Here is a 15,996-nt window from a genome sequence, read left to right on the forward strand (position 1 = left end):
GCTTTATGATACTCTAAGACCACACACAACACAAATTTCTGTTTTAGTCATTTATTTTACAAAAAAAGCAGAACATTTCAGCAAAGCTTTTGACTTACATGGCAACCCCCCCCCCTCCAACCCCATGCCCGGCAACCCCCCCATCCAACCCCACCCCACCCCCCCGTTTCTCAGTCCTCTGAGCTGGCAGCCATTTTGGCCCGGTACTTTCCTGTCATCTCTTTGGGCAGAGGAACCAGACCAGGGTGGGGCACCTGGCCCTCCACTTCACTCATACACTCCCGCAGGAAGTATTTTTTCGGACCAAAATTCGCTGGATTTGAAGACTCCATCTTGGCAAGGACTTCTGCCTGCAGGACTTTTCTGTGGGGAGAGAAATCGTGTCAGGCAGCGCGCATGTTTCAATATGTTTATGAACGTTAGCGTATGCAATAGACAAGTAAACGCAAAGATGAAAAAAAAAACTTAAAAAGATCACTGCTGACCAAGCAGTTAGCCCTGGTTATGAAACACATTAGCCAATCAAAGACGGCATGGTGCTCAAATGGTGCAGCTGCTCATACAACACTTTAGCCGAGTCTGGATTCACTGCTGCTGCCCAGATTTGGAGACCAACAAGTTCAGAGTGCGTTTTCATGAAACACAATGACTTCCATGTGGAATCTCAGAGTTCACCTCATTCAGTTGGTGTGTGTCTCTGGACAGTTTTAGTCTTCACAACTTACGTAGGCTCTGTTCAGACAGAGCAAACTCTCACCATCCTCCCTAAAAACCCTAACAATACAGTACTGTCTGCTCACTGAGGTACTGAGTTTTGGATTCAACTGAAAGCATAAGAAATGCTGACATAATATACTCACACACACAAAAAAAAAAACTAAGGTAAAGTACTTATGTGTGGTGTACTTGTAGGGATGCAGTAGTCATTTCCAAGTGTATTTAAAAGCACAGTGAAAGGAATGCACAACAATAAAATGCATGTCTTTGCTGTAGTGAACTGTACTTTTCCTAATTTAATGTTGTTCAGTTTTGTATGCACTGGTTTCCAAGGTTCTGAGTCAAATTTTGCATTCTGTGGACTGTGTTTGGAGATATTTGCTACATTGGACAACTTTAGGGAGGCAGGTCTGTTGAACACGTGGAATTTTTCTGGCACCTGAGTAAATTCACCCATGATCTCCACTTAAGCATATCTATAAAACACGTCTTAATGATTGACTTCAAAAAGAAAAATCCGTCATATTAAGACACCAATCAATCTCAGGTCCGATGCCCTAGTAAAGGTGACGCTGATGAAATGTTCTTCTCAGAGTGACAAAATGTGGTGAAGTGAAAAATCAATATTTTAAGATGCACTTGAATAAAATTGTCTAAAAAATGAATGACTTGAGTGAAGCACCGTCAGTATGTAGTCTATTTGAGTACTGTGTTTATCCTTTGATACTTTCGCCTCTGCAGGTACTTACTCTGACTTCCCCAGGATCTTCTTAACATGCTGCGTTATTTCTTTATGATCTTTACCCTCGACGTCGACTAACACCTGTTCTCCATCATCTACACGAAAGACAGGACATCGATTAGCACACAGGATCTCCGGCACAAATCTAGGAGCGAGCTTAGCTTCGACAGGCACCCCAGAAATGTTTTGACACTTACCGAGATAAAATTTGAGAAATGGCGTCGGTGTAATGTTTTTGAACATCATAATTTGAACCCATGGGTTTTTGTACTGAATCTGAGGCACGTTGAAGAACACAAATTTCCTGTAACGTTAAACAAGTGACCGTCACAACACAAATTGATAGCTAACTCGTGAGCGACAGTGTCTACTTGCTGCCCAGATATAAGAGGCTTATATCTGTTTTCTCACATTAACTCATCTGTTCGACGCAATAAGTCATAGTGAAGTTAGTTCTATGTATGCATCACAACACAAACTGTTTTGACTGGAAATATAAGATGAAGTCAGAAGCAGACAGTGTTGACCTTGCGCCGTCGCTCAGTTCTCCATGCGTGTTGTAAGTAACTGTCATAATCTTCACGGAATTTTTGAAGACAATTTCTCCTTTTTGAAGATACTCCAGAGTTCTTCTTATCGGAAACCGACCCTTCATCGGCATGATTGCAATTTGTTTTAATTCCCGCACTAGCGCTGCCAGTAGTCGTTTCTCATGGCCCTCGTTCCGTTTATCTGTTCTTCTGTGTTGTGGTCATGGGGCGTTGACACAAGCTGCGACGTACATAGCCATCTAGTGGACTGGAGTTGGAACATGATTTTTCACAGTTTGAGCCTCATGATGTTTTGTCTTCTGGAGATGAATTAAGATCAAAACACAGAAACTTTTTAAAGAGATTACTACACAGACTAAGCCACCGAGGGCATATGCATATACACATTATGAACAAACAGTCTGGCCTGTTTATTAGGTTAATCAATTCACTAAGATGGATGACTCTTACAGATGGTGAGTTGTGAAGCCATGGTTTCTCAGATAAAGTGGAGAGACAGGCATTACAGAATCCAGTTACTGCTGTTCAAAAGTTCAAACTGAGAAATACACAGGTGCCAGACATGTCTGTTTCAGTACCTCATTAATGGGTGCCCACCTGGGCTTGTCACACACCATAGAGTCTAGGGTTAACAGAAAATGGAGTGACAAACAGAAAACACTCAGTCAGCATCAGTGCTGTGGGTGAAAACACCTCACTAATTAGAGAGATCAAAAGAGAAAGGCAAGAATCACGCGTGCTGACAGGTAGTCCATGATCAGGTGAATAATGTCCCAGAACAGCACCTCAGAGCACACAGTCCTTATCACTGTTGAGTTATGGAGACCAACAACAGGTTCCACTCCTGTCAGGTTAAAACAAGGCACAGCTGGGGTGGGCATGTGGTCTCCACCGCGGGATGTTTGAGGAGTAGAAAAACGTCACCTGTCACCCAGAATCCCGGTGACATTATATTCTGTTGATGGTAGACTCAGCATTTGGTATAAGAAGCTTGGTCCATGGATACGTCCTGCCTGGTGTCAGTGAGTGTGGGGTCCAATGGTGTGGGAATGTTTTCTTGATCTTTGATACCAGTGCTACGTTAATGTAACGTTCAAACACCACAGAATATTTGTGGTTTATCTTTTTACGACCTCAGAACAGTCCCAGTACCATCTCACAGAGCCTCACTATGGTCCCAGTACCATCTCACAGAGCCTCAGAACGGTCCCAGTACCATCTCACAGAGCCTCAGTATGGTCCCAGTACCATCTCACAGAGCCTCACTATGGTCCCAGTACCATCTCACAGAGCCTCAGAACGGTCCCAGTACCATCTCACAGAGCCTCACTATGGTCCCAGTACCATCTCACAGAGCCTCACTATGGTCCCAGTACCATCTCACAGAGCCTCACTATGGTCCCAGTACCATCTCACAGAGCCTCAGAACAATCCCAGTACCATCTCACAGAGCCTCACTATGGTCCCAGTACCATCTCACAGAGCCTCAGAACAGTCCCAGTACCATCTCACAGAGCCTCAAAACAGTCCCAGTACCATCTCACAGAGCCTCAGTATGGTCCCAGTACCATCTCACAGAGCCTCAGAATGGTCCCAGTACCATCTCACAGAGCCTCAAAACAGTCCCAGTACCATCTCACAGAGCCTCAGTATGGTCCCAGTACCATCTCACAGAGCCTCAGAATGGTCCCAGTACCATCTCACAGAGCCTCACTATGGTCCCAGTACCATCTCACAGAGCCTCAGAACAATCCCAGTACCATCTCACAGAGCCTCACTATGGTCCCAGTACCATCTCACAGAGCCTCAGAATGGTCCCAGTACCAGGACAGAGAGTCAACAGAGCATCTCTGGGACGGGACAGAACGGACTGTTTACAGACTGAACGTGTCACTGTCTAGACAGCTGGATCTGTGTATCACCATTGCATCAGCACATACCAACATCCCTCTGGAACATTGCCAACACCTTGTCCAATCGAGGCAGTTGTGGGAGTGAAGGTGCATGTGCTCTAACACTACACAGACCATAACCCTGGCTGTCGTGTGTACCAGATAAAATGAAGCAATTGGTGTGTGTTACATATGGGATCCTTTTATTTTTTCCTTCTCCAGGTTCCTTAACCTGATAAAGGCTGATGATGTACAGAAATGCAATAACATCAATATTTTCATTTTTCTTTTTTTCCATATGGGCATTTGCTCAATATACAGCAACTGTATCTAGGTTTCAAACCACCATGAGGTAGAATAATTACTCAATAAATGTCCATATTATTCAAACATGAGTACGTGCTGCTCCTTCAGCAGTTCACTGTGTGGCCCATAACAGGTCGCTGAATAAAAGGCGTAGAGCAGATGCTGTTAAATATGAAAAAAGACAGAAAAATAAACCACGTTCAACATGAGTACAAGCTGACAAAGTTTATATGAATATATATATATATATATTTAAAAAAAAAAAAAAAAAACACCGTATGAAGGCTTTCACTGACGAGACACTAAACGCTCTCCTCCACTAACACAAAATGAACTTAATGAACTTAACCAAACAATGTTAGAATTCATTGCATTGGACAATCTAATAATACATCCACGTCTGGCAGATGTTTTCTTCTTCAGCAACAACATTTAGGGTCCACAGCTGTACAGCATTTAATAAAATGCATAAGCTATTGCATGCTTTATAATGCACCAAACACAAAAAAGGCTTTTTTCTGATCTCTGTTAGCCTTACAAGAGGATGTTTTCTTAGAAAAACATTTATGAAATAATAATAATAATAATTAAAAAAAAAGAAAGAACATGCACTCATTTTAAATGACGTTACATGTACTACAAAGCTCATTTTACATTGTATTAATACACCATTAAGAAACAGTCTTAGTGGGTTTTTAACCCAGAGATTTAAGTAACATACAGTACATATACAATTCTGATTAAAAATAAGAATATCCATATTTCAGATTTTTTTTTTGCCCCAACAAATCAGAGCTTCATTCACAAACTAAATTTGCATTTGCAAAGTCATGTTAAAAATTCCTAAGTGCATGATTGTACTCTCCGTACATTTGACTCTCTACTTTAAATTTATTTCAATAAACATAAATTGAACATGTTTTAATTTTCCAACATTTGATGTATAGCTCACACCCGACTGGCATGTGATAAGAGTGAGTGCTGGCGTACTGTGATGCGATAATCTGAACATCCAATGGAAACCCAATATCATCAAACTGTATGATCAAAGACCAAAAAAAGGACAAGTGGTTACCCAACTAGGATGGTGAATCAGGGCAGAGAGAAAAAGTTCCCATTTTTGTGTGAACTAAAATATGAAAGAAACGGGGAAAAGCGCAGACAACCATGCTCCCTCACAGTGAGCAGGATGAGCAGGGTGTGAGAGGCAGAACAGAACAATAAATAAACCATCAAAAGGCCATTAAACCATACACCAGTTCATCTTCTCACAAACAATCTGATTGTCACAAAAAAAAAAAACACACAGCATATGATAGAAATAAGATGGACTGAAATATAATTTCTTGTTCACATGTATGTTTCCTGCAGAGAACTGAAAATGAACAAACCTAAGACATATAACGATTGCCAAAAAGCTAGGCCTGAATGATTCTGAAAGTGACTGTGAAGCCATACCCAAAGCCTCGAGAATTGAGGCGTGACAGACAGATGTAAAGTGGTGATGAAAAGAGCGTAGCGTTGTGAGAGCTTCAGGCACAGCTCCTCTGGACCGGCTCCACTCAACACAGTCACAGAGACATACTCTCGTCCCACAACACCAGCCCTCACTGAGACCAATTACACCTCCAGCCGTGGTGAAGTCACGTCAGGCTGACTGACTGGGCTCAGCGGCAGACACATGGCTTTGCATTAGCTTCATCTGCACATTAAGGTTCACGGTTAGCTGCTATAGGACAGAGACAGACAGCCCGCCTTGGTCTGCAGATCTGGCAGCTGTCAATCATCCAGGCCTGTAAAAGACCTCAGGACAAAAGGACAGTCTCACACACAGACACACATACAGACACACAAAAACACACACATACACACATCAGGCTTCTCTGAAGACTGCGGGTACCCTCAGTGAGTTTGTTAGTCTAAAGAACTGAGCAGCAGTGCGGTGTTCTGTATTGACTTCCATTCTGACATTCAACTGAGGATTGCTAAATCACTGGATTTGATATAATAGCTTGGAAAAATCCACTGCAACTGAGGATGTTTTTGAATTTTTTTTTTCAGGGAGAAAGAAAGCCTTAAATACGAAGCTAGCAAACATTCTCAAAATGTTTAAATAAAAGTTTTTGTTTGAATACTCCTGAAAGGAAAGTCTATTTTTGTCAGGTTTTCCAAAGATAAAAATACAGACTATGGGAGTCAGAAGAACTAAAAAGTCTCTCAAAAGAACTGAAACACATTTGTCTTAGGGCAAATTCCAAGCACATCAACCTTCAAAGCAGGAACTTCAAAGCAAGAATCGGCATTGCGTGAGCAGAAAAGAAAATCTAATCTGTCTGATAAGAGAGAGCAAGAGAAAACGGTTCTCTTAATTTTGTTTGAAGTAATATGTAAAAATGAACGAGGAAAAGAAACACAACAAAGCAGTCTGTATGTGGAGCTGAGGATGATGGGAACTGTAGGTGTAGATCTGGTGATGAAAGAGAGGTGTGGAGATGGCATGTTGTAGTCATGATGTGATCTGGTCATGCTGTTGATCCGGTGATCTGGTCATGTGGCGGATTGGGTGATCTGGTCATGTGGTGGATTGGGTGATTTTGGCCTGCAGTGAATCCAGAGACCCCCTATCACGCTGTGGATCCAGTGATCTGTTTCACCCAGTGAGGCTGTCACGCGGTGGATCCGGTGATCTGGCTGTTGTAGTCGGCGGTCTCCATTTTAAGAATGTATGGAATAATGCTGTCGATAGGCACGTTGCCGATGAGCCCGGTGAAAAACAACTCCTCTGTGATGCTGGAACTCATCAACCGCAGCGCAGGAAGACGCATCAGGATACGAGCCAGCCTACCAAGCCAATCAGACACAAGGAAATCAGGCTGAACCACCAATCAGAGACAAAAGTGGGGTAAGACTGGTGAAGCAGGGAGTACCTGTATGTGTCCTCTGGATAGGTCTTCTGCACATAGTCCTGCAGCTCCATCTGGGCTTTCTCCTGGAACTTCTCTATCTGGCTGCTGTTGCTCTGGCCTGGATGGTCTGAAGAGTGGGGGATGTGAATAACAGTACAAAGACAGTACCACAGGGCAGTAAAGACTGCTCCCACACAGGCTGACACACACAAACACAAACTCACAGCTTCTACGCTGGATAGGCAACGAAACTTGGCTACAGGCTAATGTTAGGCACCAAAGTGCGTTTTTTTCAGATGTTTTACCCTGTTTTTACCCCAATTAACACAACACTCACATGTCACTCATATGCTTGTGCGCACAAGCTCAGAGAACTAACGGGAAGCTCCACCGATAAAGACAGGGTTTTTTCCCCACTCTTCTCCTAGCCTGCTGAAAAGCTTCCTGTGGTTTGTTCATTCATGTCAGCTGCTTCTTAATGCAGTTAGTGTTTCCATAACAACATATCAGTCATGGGATCCAAAACCACAAGACAGAGCAGCACATCAAATGTCCCTCGCATGTTTATTTAAGCTCAGCGCACAGGACAGGTCTGTAGGTCCAACTACTCGCTTTACAGAGGCACACTCACCTGGGCTGAACAGGACGATGGCCTTCAGGTAGGCGTATTCATAGCCGTCCGTCTCCAGCTTGGCCATGCTGTTACAGAACTCCTGCAGTTTCCAGATGTGCTCCATTACCAGCCTGATCCGTTCCCCTGACAGCTTGTCTGAGAAGACACACAACTCAAACCCTCAGAAACAAGGACTCACCTCACAGGTGATGGTGTCCTCAAATGTCAGTGCTACTGTTTGTCACGTTATACTACAGCAATGAACGATTCTGCATTTTATTAAAGAACTAGTCGCATAATGTAAACTCATTTAACATGCATAAGCTGATCTGTGGTCTGTGATGTGGCATAACCTGGGTGAGTGTGACGTAAGGATTAAGAGCTTGTATAAACTGATCTGAGGTCTGTGATGTGGTATGAGGTGAGTGATTATGGTGTGCCATCCTACATGTATAAGTAATCTGAGGTCTGTGATATAGTACAAGCTGAGTTAGTGTAACCTGAGGGTACAGATATGCTTTAAGCTGTTCTAAGTTCTGTGTTGTGGTATAAGGTGAGTGTGAAGTGAGGGTAGAGATGTGGTATAAGCTGATCTGAGGTCAGTGTTGTGATACTCAGTGAGCTGAATGTGCCATACCATCCTGCATGTTGGTCTGCAGGTGGCTGACGATGGCAGCCAGAATAGTGGACAGATTCATGGTCTGGGCACACTGAGCGAGTCCCAGAGTAAACAGTTCATTCCAGCAGGCCCGCACCAGAGATGTGTTACACTCCTGACTGCAACACACACACACACACACACACACACAAACAAAAACACACAGACACAAAACATAACACACACACACAGGGAAGAGTTATATGCACCTTTAGAGGAGATAAAGTACAGTATATAAACCCACACCATCACCAAGCTTTTTTCACTTGCTTCTGTTCTATCCATCACTCTTTTTGCACAGCACACAGGGAACACCAAACCATGGACTGACCGTAGACTTCAACTATTTTAGTTCCACTTCATTTGTGATTTCGAAGACCTTATACACACTAACCATACACACGCACAAATACAGGACAGACGCACACGCAGGGTCTTACCCAAGGGCGAGGAAGGCAGGGATGGAGCGTGCCCAGTGCATGGAGAGAAAGAGCAGTCTGGAGGCCGATTCACAGATGTAGTGAACATTTAGATACTCGGGCATTGGACTGGGCATGGTTAGCTACAGACAGATGGAGAGACAGGTAGACAGACGGACAGACAGATAGATGGAGAGACAGACAGAGAGACAGACAGGTAAACAGAGAGACAGATGGCGGAACAGACAGAGAGATAGACAAGAGTTAACGTCATTAGTGCGTCCCTAGTCACAAGTGACATTCTGATTAAAGCAGATTCTGATTTGCAGAGGGCAGGTGAGACGTCATGACAAAATCACAGCACAGCATAACAAAATACCTGTTAGTGTGTTTGCTGGCAGCTGGTATCTATTCTCACCTTGAAGTTTACGTGTGTGTCGGTTAGCAGGGGCCCTTCCACCTCTATAAGGGGCGTGACCTGATCCCTACTGATCACCTGGATGGTGGCTCCGCCCACACACTCTGCCTCGGTCAAGTGCTGCCCCTCCCCCACCTCGCTGGGATTCAGTGCTTTAGCAAGAGTATCAAAGGCACTGTAAACACACAGACACACACACACACACACACACACACACACAGACTTAACAAACCTTTATCTTACAAAAACAAACATATGTAAACTCACATGCACATCCAATAAAACAAATAAATAGACAGAAAGAGAGAGAGACAGAGAGAGAGGAGTACCGTGTGATTTCGCTGGCTGACTCCTCCTGCTGGCTGTCTGACGTATCTCCGTTATTAAGTGATTCGTTCAGGTTGGCCAATGACGTCACCACGTTAGCCAGCGTCCCCAGGTCACCCTGACCTGCCTCTGTCTGAACAAACACAGGAGCAACTCTTCATAAAAAAACCCCACATCTCTACCCATCATCCCTTACCCAGCCTGAGAGTCTGATGAGACCAATACTAACAGCACTGTGAGGAACCGCCACGTCACAGCACTGTGAGGAACCGCCACGTCACAGCACTGTGAGGAACCGCCACCTCACAGCACTGTGAGGAACCGCCACGTCACAGCACTGTGAGGAACCGCCACCTCACAGCACTGTGAGGAACCGCCACGTCACAGCACTGTGAGGAACCGCCACGTCACAGCACTGTGAGGAGCCGCCACCCCACATCACTGTGAGGAACAGCCACGTCACAGCACTGTGAGGAACCGCCACGTCACAGCACTGTGAGGAACCGCCACGTCACAGCACTGTGAGGAACCGCCACGTCACAGCACTGTGAGGAACCGCCACCTCACAGCGCTGTGAGGAACAGCCACGTCACAGCGCTGTGAGGAACCGCCACGTCACAGCGCTGTGAGGAACCGCCACCTCACAGCGCTGTGAGGAACCGCCACCTCACAGCGCTGTGAGGAACCGCCACCTCACAGCGCTGTGAGGAACCGCCACCTCACAGCGCTGTGAGGAACAGCCACGTCACAGCGCTGTGAGGAACAGCCACGTCACAGCGCTGTGAGGAGCCGCCACCTCACAGCGCTGTGAGGAGCCGCCACCTCACAGCGCTGTGAGGAGCCGCCACCTCACAGCGCTGTGAGGAGCCGCCACCTCACAGCGCTGTGAGGAGCCGCCACCTCACAGCGCTGTGAGGAGCCGCCACCTCACAGCGCTGTGAGGAACCGCCACCTCACAGCGCTGTGAGGAACCGCCACGTCACAGCACTGTGAGGAACCGCCACGTCACAGCACTGTGAGGAGCCGCCACCCCACATCACTGTGAGGAACAGCCACGTCACAGCACTGTGAGGAACCGCCACGTCACAGCACTGTGAGGAACCGCCACGTCACAGCACTGTGAGGAACCGCCACGTCACAGCACTGTGAGGAACCGCCACGTCACAGCACTGTGAGGAACCGCCACCTCACAGCACTGTGAGGAACAGCCACGTCACAGCGCTGTGAGGAACCGCCACGTCACAGCGCTGTGAGGAACCGCCACCTCACAGCGCTGTGAGGAACCGCCACCTCACAGCGCTGTGAGGAACCGCCACCTCACAGCGCTGTGAGGAACCGCCACCTCACAGCGCTGTGAGGAACCGCCACCTCACAGCGCTGTGAGGAACAGCCACGTCACAGCGCTGTGAGGAACCGCCACGTCACAGCGCTGTGAGGAACCGCCACCTCACAGCGCTGTGAGGAACCGCCACCTCACAGCGCTGTGAGGAACCGCCACCTCACAGCGCTGTGAGGAACCGCCACCTCACAGCGCTGTGAGGAACAGCCACGTCACAGCGCTGTGAGGAACCGCCACGTCACAGCGCTGTGAGGAACCGCCACCTCACAGCGCTGTGAGGAGCCGCCACCTCACAGCGCTGTGAGGAGCCGCCACGTCACAGCGCTGTGAGGAACCGCCACCTCACAGCGCTGTGAGGAACCGCCACCTCACAGCGCTGTGAGGAACCGCCACCTCACAGCCACCCCACATCACTGTGAGGAACAGCCACGTCACAGCACTGTGAGGAACCGCCACGTCACAGCACTGTGAGGAACCGCCACGTCACAGCACTGTGAGGAACCGCCACGTCACAGCACTGTGAGGAACCGCCACCTCACAGCACTGTGAGGAACAGCCACGTCACAGCACTGTGAGGAACCGCCACGTCACAGCGCTGTGAGGAACCGCCACCTCACAGCGCTGTGAGGAACCGCCACCTCACAGCGCTGTGAGGAACCGCCACCTCACAGCGCTGTGAGGAACCGCCACCTCACAGCGCTGTGAGGAACCGCCACCTCACAGCGTTGTGAGGAACCGCCACGTCACAGCGCTGTGAGGAACCGCCACCTCACAGCGCTGTGAGGAGCCGCCACCTCACAGCGCTGTGAGGAGCCGCCACCTCACAGCGCTGTGAGGAGCCGCCACCTCACAGCGCTGTGAGGAGCCGCCACCTCACAGCGCTGTGAGGAGCCGCCACGTCACAGCGCTGTGAGGAGCCGCCACCTCACAGCGCTGTGAGGAACCGCCACCTCACAGCGCTGTGAGGAACCGCCACCTCACAGCGCTGTGAGGAACCGCCACCTCACAGCGCTGTGAGGAACCGCCACCTCACAGCGCTGTGAGGAACCGCCACCTCACAGCGTTGTGAGGAACAGCCACGTCACAGCACTGTGAGGAACCGCCACCTCACAGCACTGTGAGGAACCGCAACAGCCTGGTCTACAGTTCTCCAACACTGAGGAGAAAAGCACATGCTGTGCAGTGACATCCTAGAGATAAGGAAACCAAAATGAAAACAACAGAACAACTGCAGCTATGGACTGCACAAAACCAGAGTCTGTCAAATGTAATGCTTTGAAAAAACATTCTCTGTCAGGTATGGTGTGAAAAAACGTAATTAATGAACATCAGAAAGACTGCTTAGAAAGATTTTAAAAAGCTGTTACCTTGGTGTCTGTTGCTAAGAGTAATGTTCCATCGGCCTGAATGAGAGGCTGTTGGATGTTGACAAGCATCCCGGGGTCCAACAGACTAGAGCTAGAATTTAATTCAAATACAAAGCACCAATCAGAGACTGAGGCTAAACACAATCCTCTCTTACAAGACCAATCAAAGCACTGGGACAAACTAAACCTTCTCTCAAATGACTGATCATAGCAAGGGCTTATGTTAACCATTTCTGGTTTTATTTCTATTTATTTATTTTTATTGTGCATGTGTCTAACCGGGAGCCGTCCTTGTCGGTGATGAAAGTGGGCGTGGCTATCAGAGGACTGCGCAGGTCTTTTCTGATGTAGATCTTCTCTGTAGATGCAGCACAGTTAGCCGGCTTCTCTCTGGGCAGGTCTATAGGTTTCCGCTCACTCTGAACCGCTACACAACACACACGCACATACACATACACGCACATACATGAATGTGAATGTGTGTGAAGTTCTCACCACTGGTAGCTTACACACTTATTATATATACTACATATAACTCTGCTCAATTTTCCCTGTCTAAACAGATACAATATAATTTACCAACCTCTATTCTGACACATTCTGTATTCTGGGGTTAGTGCATCTGCATGCACACATTTTGTGTGTGTGCGTGCGTGTGTGTGTGTTGTGTGCGTGTGTGTTGTGTGCGTGTGGTTGGGGGGGGGGGGGGGGGTGTTTAAATGCTCACACTCCATCTTCATGCCCATCTCCAGGCATTTCCTTAGCCTGCAGAACTGGCAGCGGTTTCGATGGTGCTTGTTGACAATGCAGTCTTGGTTACTACGGCAACTGTAGGTGAGATTCTTCCGGACACTTCTTTTAAAGAAGCCTTTACAGCCTTCACAGCTGACTGCTCCATAGTGTCTTCCTACACACACACCCACACATACACAAACACAGAGGTACAAAGCCAGATAAGCAGAAGATGATGTAAAAGGTTATGAGAGGAGTGCATTTGGATACAGACGAGAAAGTGAGGAAGTGTGTTTGTATGTGTGTGTGTGTGAGAGAGGGAGAGAGAGAGAGACAGACAGACAGACAGACAATGTGGACACATCTTTATGGCATGTAAATTGTGTTGTGGGTATGAGTCAGTGTGTGTATGTGTACCTGAGGCTTTGTCTCCACACACGACGCAGTACTCTACAGGCTGTGGTCTCCCCACCTCCCCTCCTTTACCCAGCAGTCTCTCCACCGACACCGCATCAGTCACAATCTGCAATACACACACAAACACACACACATTACATATTCTCTCCTACCCTATGAGAAAGGCACAATTCACCAACCAATGAGTGTGTGCATGAGAGAGAATGTGTGTGTGTGTGTGTACACTGTGTCCATGCCTGTATTCTGCCGGGTACTAGGCTGTCAGCGGTAGTGAAGATGAGCTGTTTGGTGCTCTGGTTGTCGGGTGATGTAAGGATGACTTTCCCTGCTCCGCTGCCATCGGGCGTGGCCAGGATGAACTGCTGCTTGGGTGTACTGGACGGGTCCACCGCCGTGACAATCTGGATCTTCTGACCTGTCTGCTGGTCTGTCACAATCTGGTGGAGACAGAGACAGAGAGAGGGGGTGGGGGGTGAAGGGTTGTGTCTTGACGTAATGTTATCCTGCAGTGTTGGGGCACAGAAGGACTACATGGTTTATGTTGTGGTTGGAATGTTAGTACATTTGGATGTCTAACATGGTGACAGTCAGGTCTGGCATTGGTTAGTCTGTGTGTGTGTGTGTGTGTGTGTGCTGTCTGAAATGTGGTGTAAAGTTGGCCTAGTGAGGCTGTGTGTGTGTGTTTGTGTGTGTGTTTACCTGTATTCCTTGAGGAGTGGTGTGTATGTGTGTGTGTACCTGTATTCTTTGAGGAGTGTGGTGTGTGTGTGTTTGTGTGTGTGTGTGAGTGTGATTGTGTGTACCTGTATTCTTTGAGGAGTGGTGTGTATGTGTGTGTGTACCTGTATTCTTTGAGGAGTGTGGTGTGTGTGTGAGTGTGTGTGCGTGTGAATGTGATTGTGTGTACCTGTATTCTTTGAGGAGTGGTGTGTATGTGTGTGTGTACCTGTATTCTTTGAGGAGTGTGGTGTGTGTGTGTGTGTGTGTGTGTGTGTGTGCGTGTGAGTGTGATTGTGTGTACCTGTATTCTTTGAGGAGTGGTGTGTATGTGTGTGTGTACCTGTATTCTTTGAGGAGTGTGGTGTGTGTGTGTGTGTGTGTGTGTGTGTGTGCGTGTGAGTGTGATTGTGTGTACCTGTATTCTCTGAGGAGTGGTGTATATGTGTGTGTGTACCTGTATTCTTTGAGGAGTGTGGTGTGTGTGTGTGTGTGTGCGTGCGTGTGAGTGTGATTGTGTGTACCTGTATTCTTTGAGGAGTGGTGCGTATGTGTGTGTGTACCTGTATTCTCTGAGGAGTGTGGTGTGTGTGTGTGCGTGCGTGTGAGTGTGATTGTGTGTACCTGTATTCTTTGAGGAGTGGTGTGTATTTGTGTGTGTACCTGTATTCTTTGAGGAGTGTGGTGTGTGTGTGTGTGTGCGTGTGTGTGAGTGTGATTGTGTGTACCTGTATTCTTTGAGGAGTGGTGTGTATGTGTGTGTGTACCTCTATTCTTTGAGGAGTGTGGTGTGTGTGTGAGTGTGTGTGCGTGTGAGTGTGATTGTGTGTACCTGTATTCTTTGAGGAGTGGTGTATATGTGTGTGTGTACCTGTATTCTTTGAGGAGTGTGGTGTGTGTGTGTGTGTGTGTGCGTGCGTGTGAGTGTGATTGTGTGTACCTGTATTCTTTGAGGAGTGGTGACTGTGGGGTCTGTGGAGATTATCTGAATGCGCTGAGGGGAGGCATTCATAACTGAGTTATCTGATGAAGAGGACTGCACCTGCAACACACACACACACAAAACTTAACCACAGTCATAACACAGACATCATCATCATATGCAGCAGACAAGAGTGTTTCAAATGACCTCTCCACCTGAAGGTCAAGATATCTGTGTTTCCATGGCAACCAGAGAGTCAGGGGCAGCAGGAGTGTTTGGGTAGAATACACACACACAAACACGCACACGCACACACACACACTCTCTGTAATAATAGCAACCCTGCTTATGAGGTGGAGTGCGGATAAACCACTGTTCTTTGCACAAGCACAGTGACTAATTATATGGATGCTTTCTCACCTCTGTGACTTGCTCACTAGCCACTATCTGCTGAGCCAGCACCTCCATGTTGGTTGTCATGGCGATTTAAGATCATGAACGTACCTGTCTGAAGAAAGACCAAGATTTCATCTGTCAACATCAGCACCGCCTCCACCCTATGGACAACATGTGTAATAAATACTGTCTGTACATATTACAGCTCTGCTCTCATGTGTTCAGTGGACAATACATTACCACTGCAATATGAATCAAGCCTATAGCAAACAGTGCTTGTGACCCCAGCCTAAACAGTATTATGTACTGTTACTGTAAGAGGATCAAGGCTTTAACAGGGAACCTTGCCTGTATTAATACATGGGACAGTTTGAACATTTTACATTCTTTGTAATTCAATATCCGACAAGGTTTTCCTTAATTATTTCAACATTTTATTTTAGTGTTTACCAGCATGTTGTGTTATTTACAGTAACTTTATCTCACATGCCTTTTTGACAGTACGACTCACAGAACTTTCATATACAGCCTCTATGGGTTAAGGTCATGAAAGTAAC

At 47.0% G+C, this 15,996-nt stretch overlaps 2 protein-coding genes across 2 annotated transcripts; both read right to left on the reverse strand.

Annotated features, from left to right (window-relative positions):
- Positions 1 to 164: 164 nt before the first annotated feature.
- Positions 165 to 2,189, reverse strand: mrps25 (mitochondrial ribosomal protein S25). The gene is made up of 4 exons (XM_030784821.1): positions 1,987 to 2,189; positions 1,657 to 1,763; positions 1,467 to 1,554; positions 165 to 363 (listed from the first exon to the last, which is right to left on the reverse strand). Exons 1-4 carry the CDS (start codon positions 2,118 to 2,120, stop codon positions 171 to 173), a joined length of 522 nt encoding a protein of 173 aa, XP_030640681.1. The 5' UTR covers positions 2,121 to 2,189; the 3' UTR covers positions 165 to 170.
- A 4,682-nt stretch (positions 2,190 to 6,871) lies between these two features.
- Positions 6,872 to 15,554, reverse strand: nr2c2 (nuclear receptor subfamily 2, group C, member 2). The gene is made up of 14 exons (XM_030784447.1): positions 15,464 to 15,554; positions 15,062 to 15,163; positions 13,641 to 13,841; positions 13,405 to 13,510; positions 12,983 to 13,162; positions 12,535 to 12,682; positions 12,256 to 12,346; positions 9,552 to 9,682; positions 9,223 to 9,397; positions 8,826 to 8,947; positions 8,365 to 8,504; positions 7,746 to 7,883; positions 7,136 to 7,241; positions 6,872 to 7,049 (listed from the first exon to the last, which is right to left on the reverse strand). The coding sequence occupies exons 1-14, from the start codon at positions 15,521 to 15,523 to the stop codon at positions 6,875 to 6,877; spliced, it is 1,875 nt and encodes a 624-aa protein (XP_030640307.1). The 5' UTR covers positions 15,524 to 15,554; the 3' UTR covers positions 6,872 to 6,874.
- Positions 15,555 to 15,996: the final 442 nt, after the last annotated feature.

Source organism: Chanos chanos, chromosome 9, assembly GCF_902362185.1.
Source record: "Chanos chanos chromosome 9, fChaCha1.1, whole genome shotgun sequence".
Classification (NCBI taxonomy): Eukaryota; Metazoa; Chordata; class Actinopteri; order Gonorynchiformes; family Chanidae; genus Chanos; species Chanos chanos.

Coding starts and splice junctions, on each gene's coding strand:
- mrps25 (XM_030784821.1), bottom strand. CDS start 2,120: ATGCCGATGAAGGGTCGGTTTCCGATAAGAAGAACTCTGGAGTATCTT. Junction 1,764..1,986: donor GAACTGAGCGACGGCGCAAG/GTCAACACTGTC, acceptor TTAACGTTACAG/GAAATTTGTGTTCTTCAACG. Junction 1,555..1,656: donor ATTTCTCAAATTTTATCTCG/GTAAGTGTCAAA, acceptor TCTTTCGTGTAG/ATGATGGAGAACAGGTGTTA.
- nr2c2 (XM_030784447.1), bottom strand. CDS start 15,523: ATGACAACCAACATGGAGGTGCTGGCTCAGCAGATAGTGGCTAGTGAG. Junction 13,511..13,640: donor TAGTACCCGGCAGAATACAG/GCATGGACACAG, acceptor TGTGTATTGCAG/ATTGTGACTGATGCGGTGTC. Junction 7,884..8,364: donor GCAGACCAACATGCAGGATG/GTATGGCACATT, acceptor GTGTCTTCTCAG/ACAAGCTGTCAGGGGAACGG.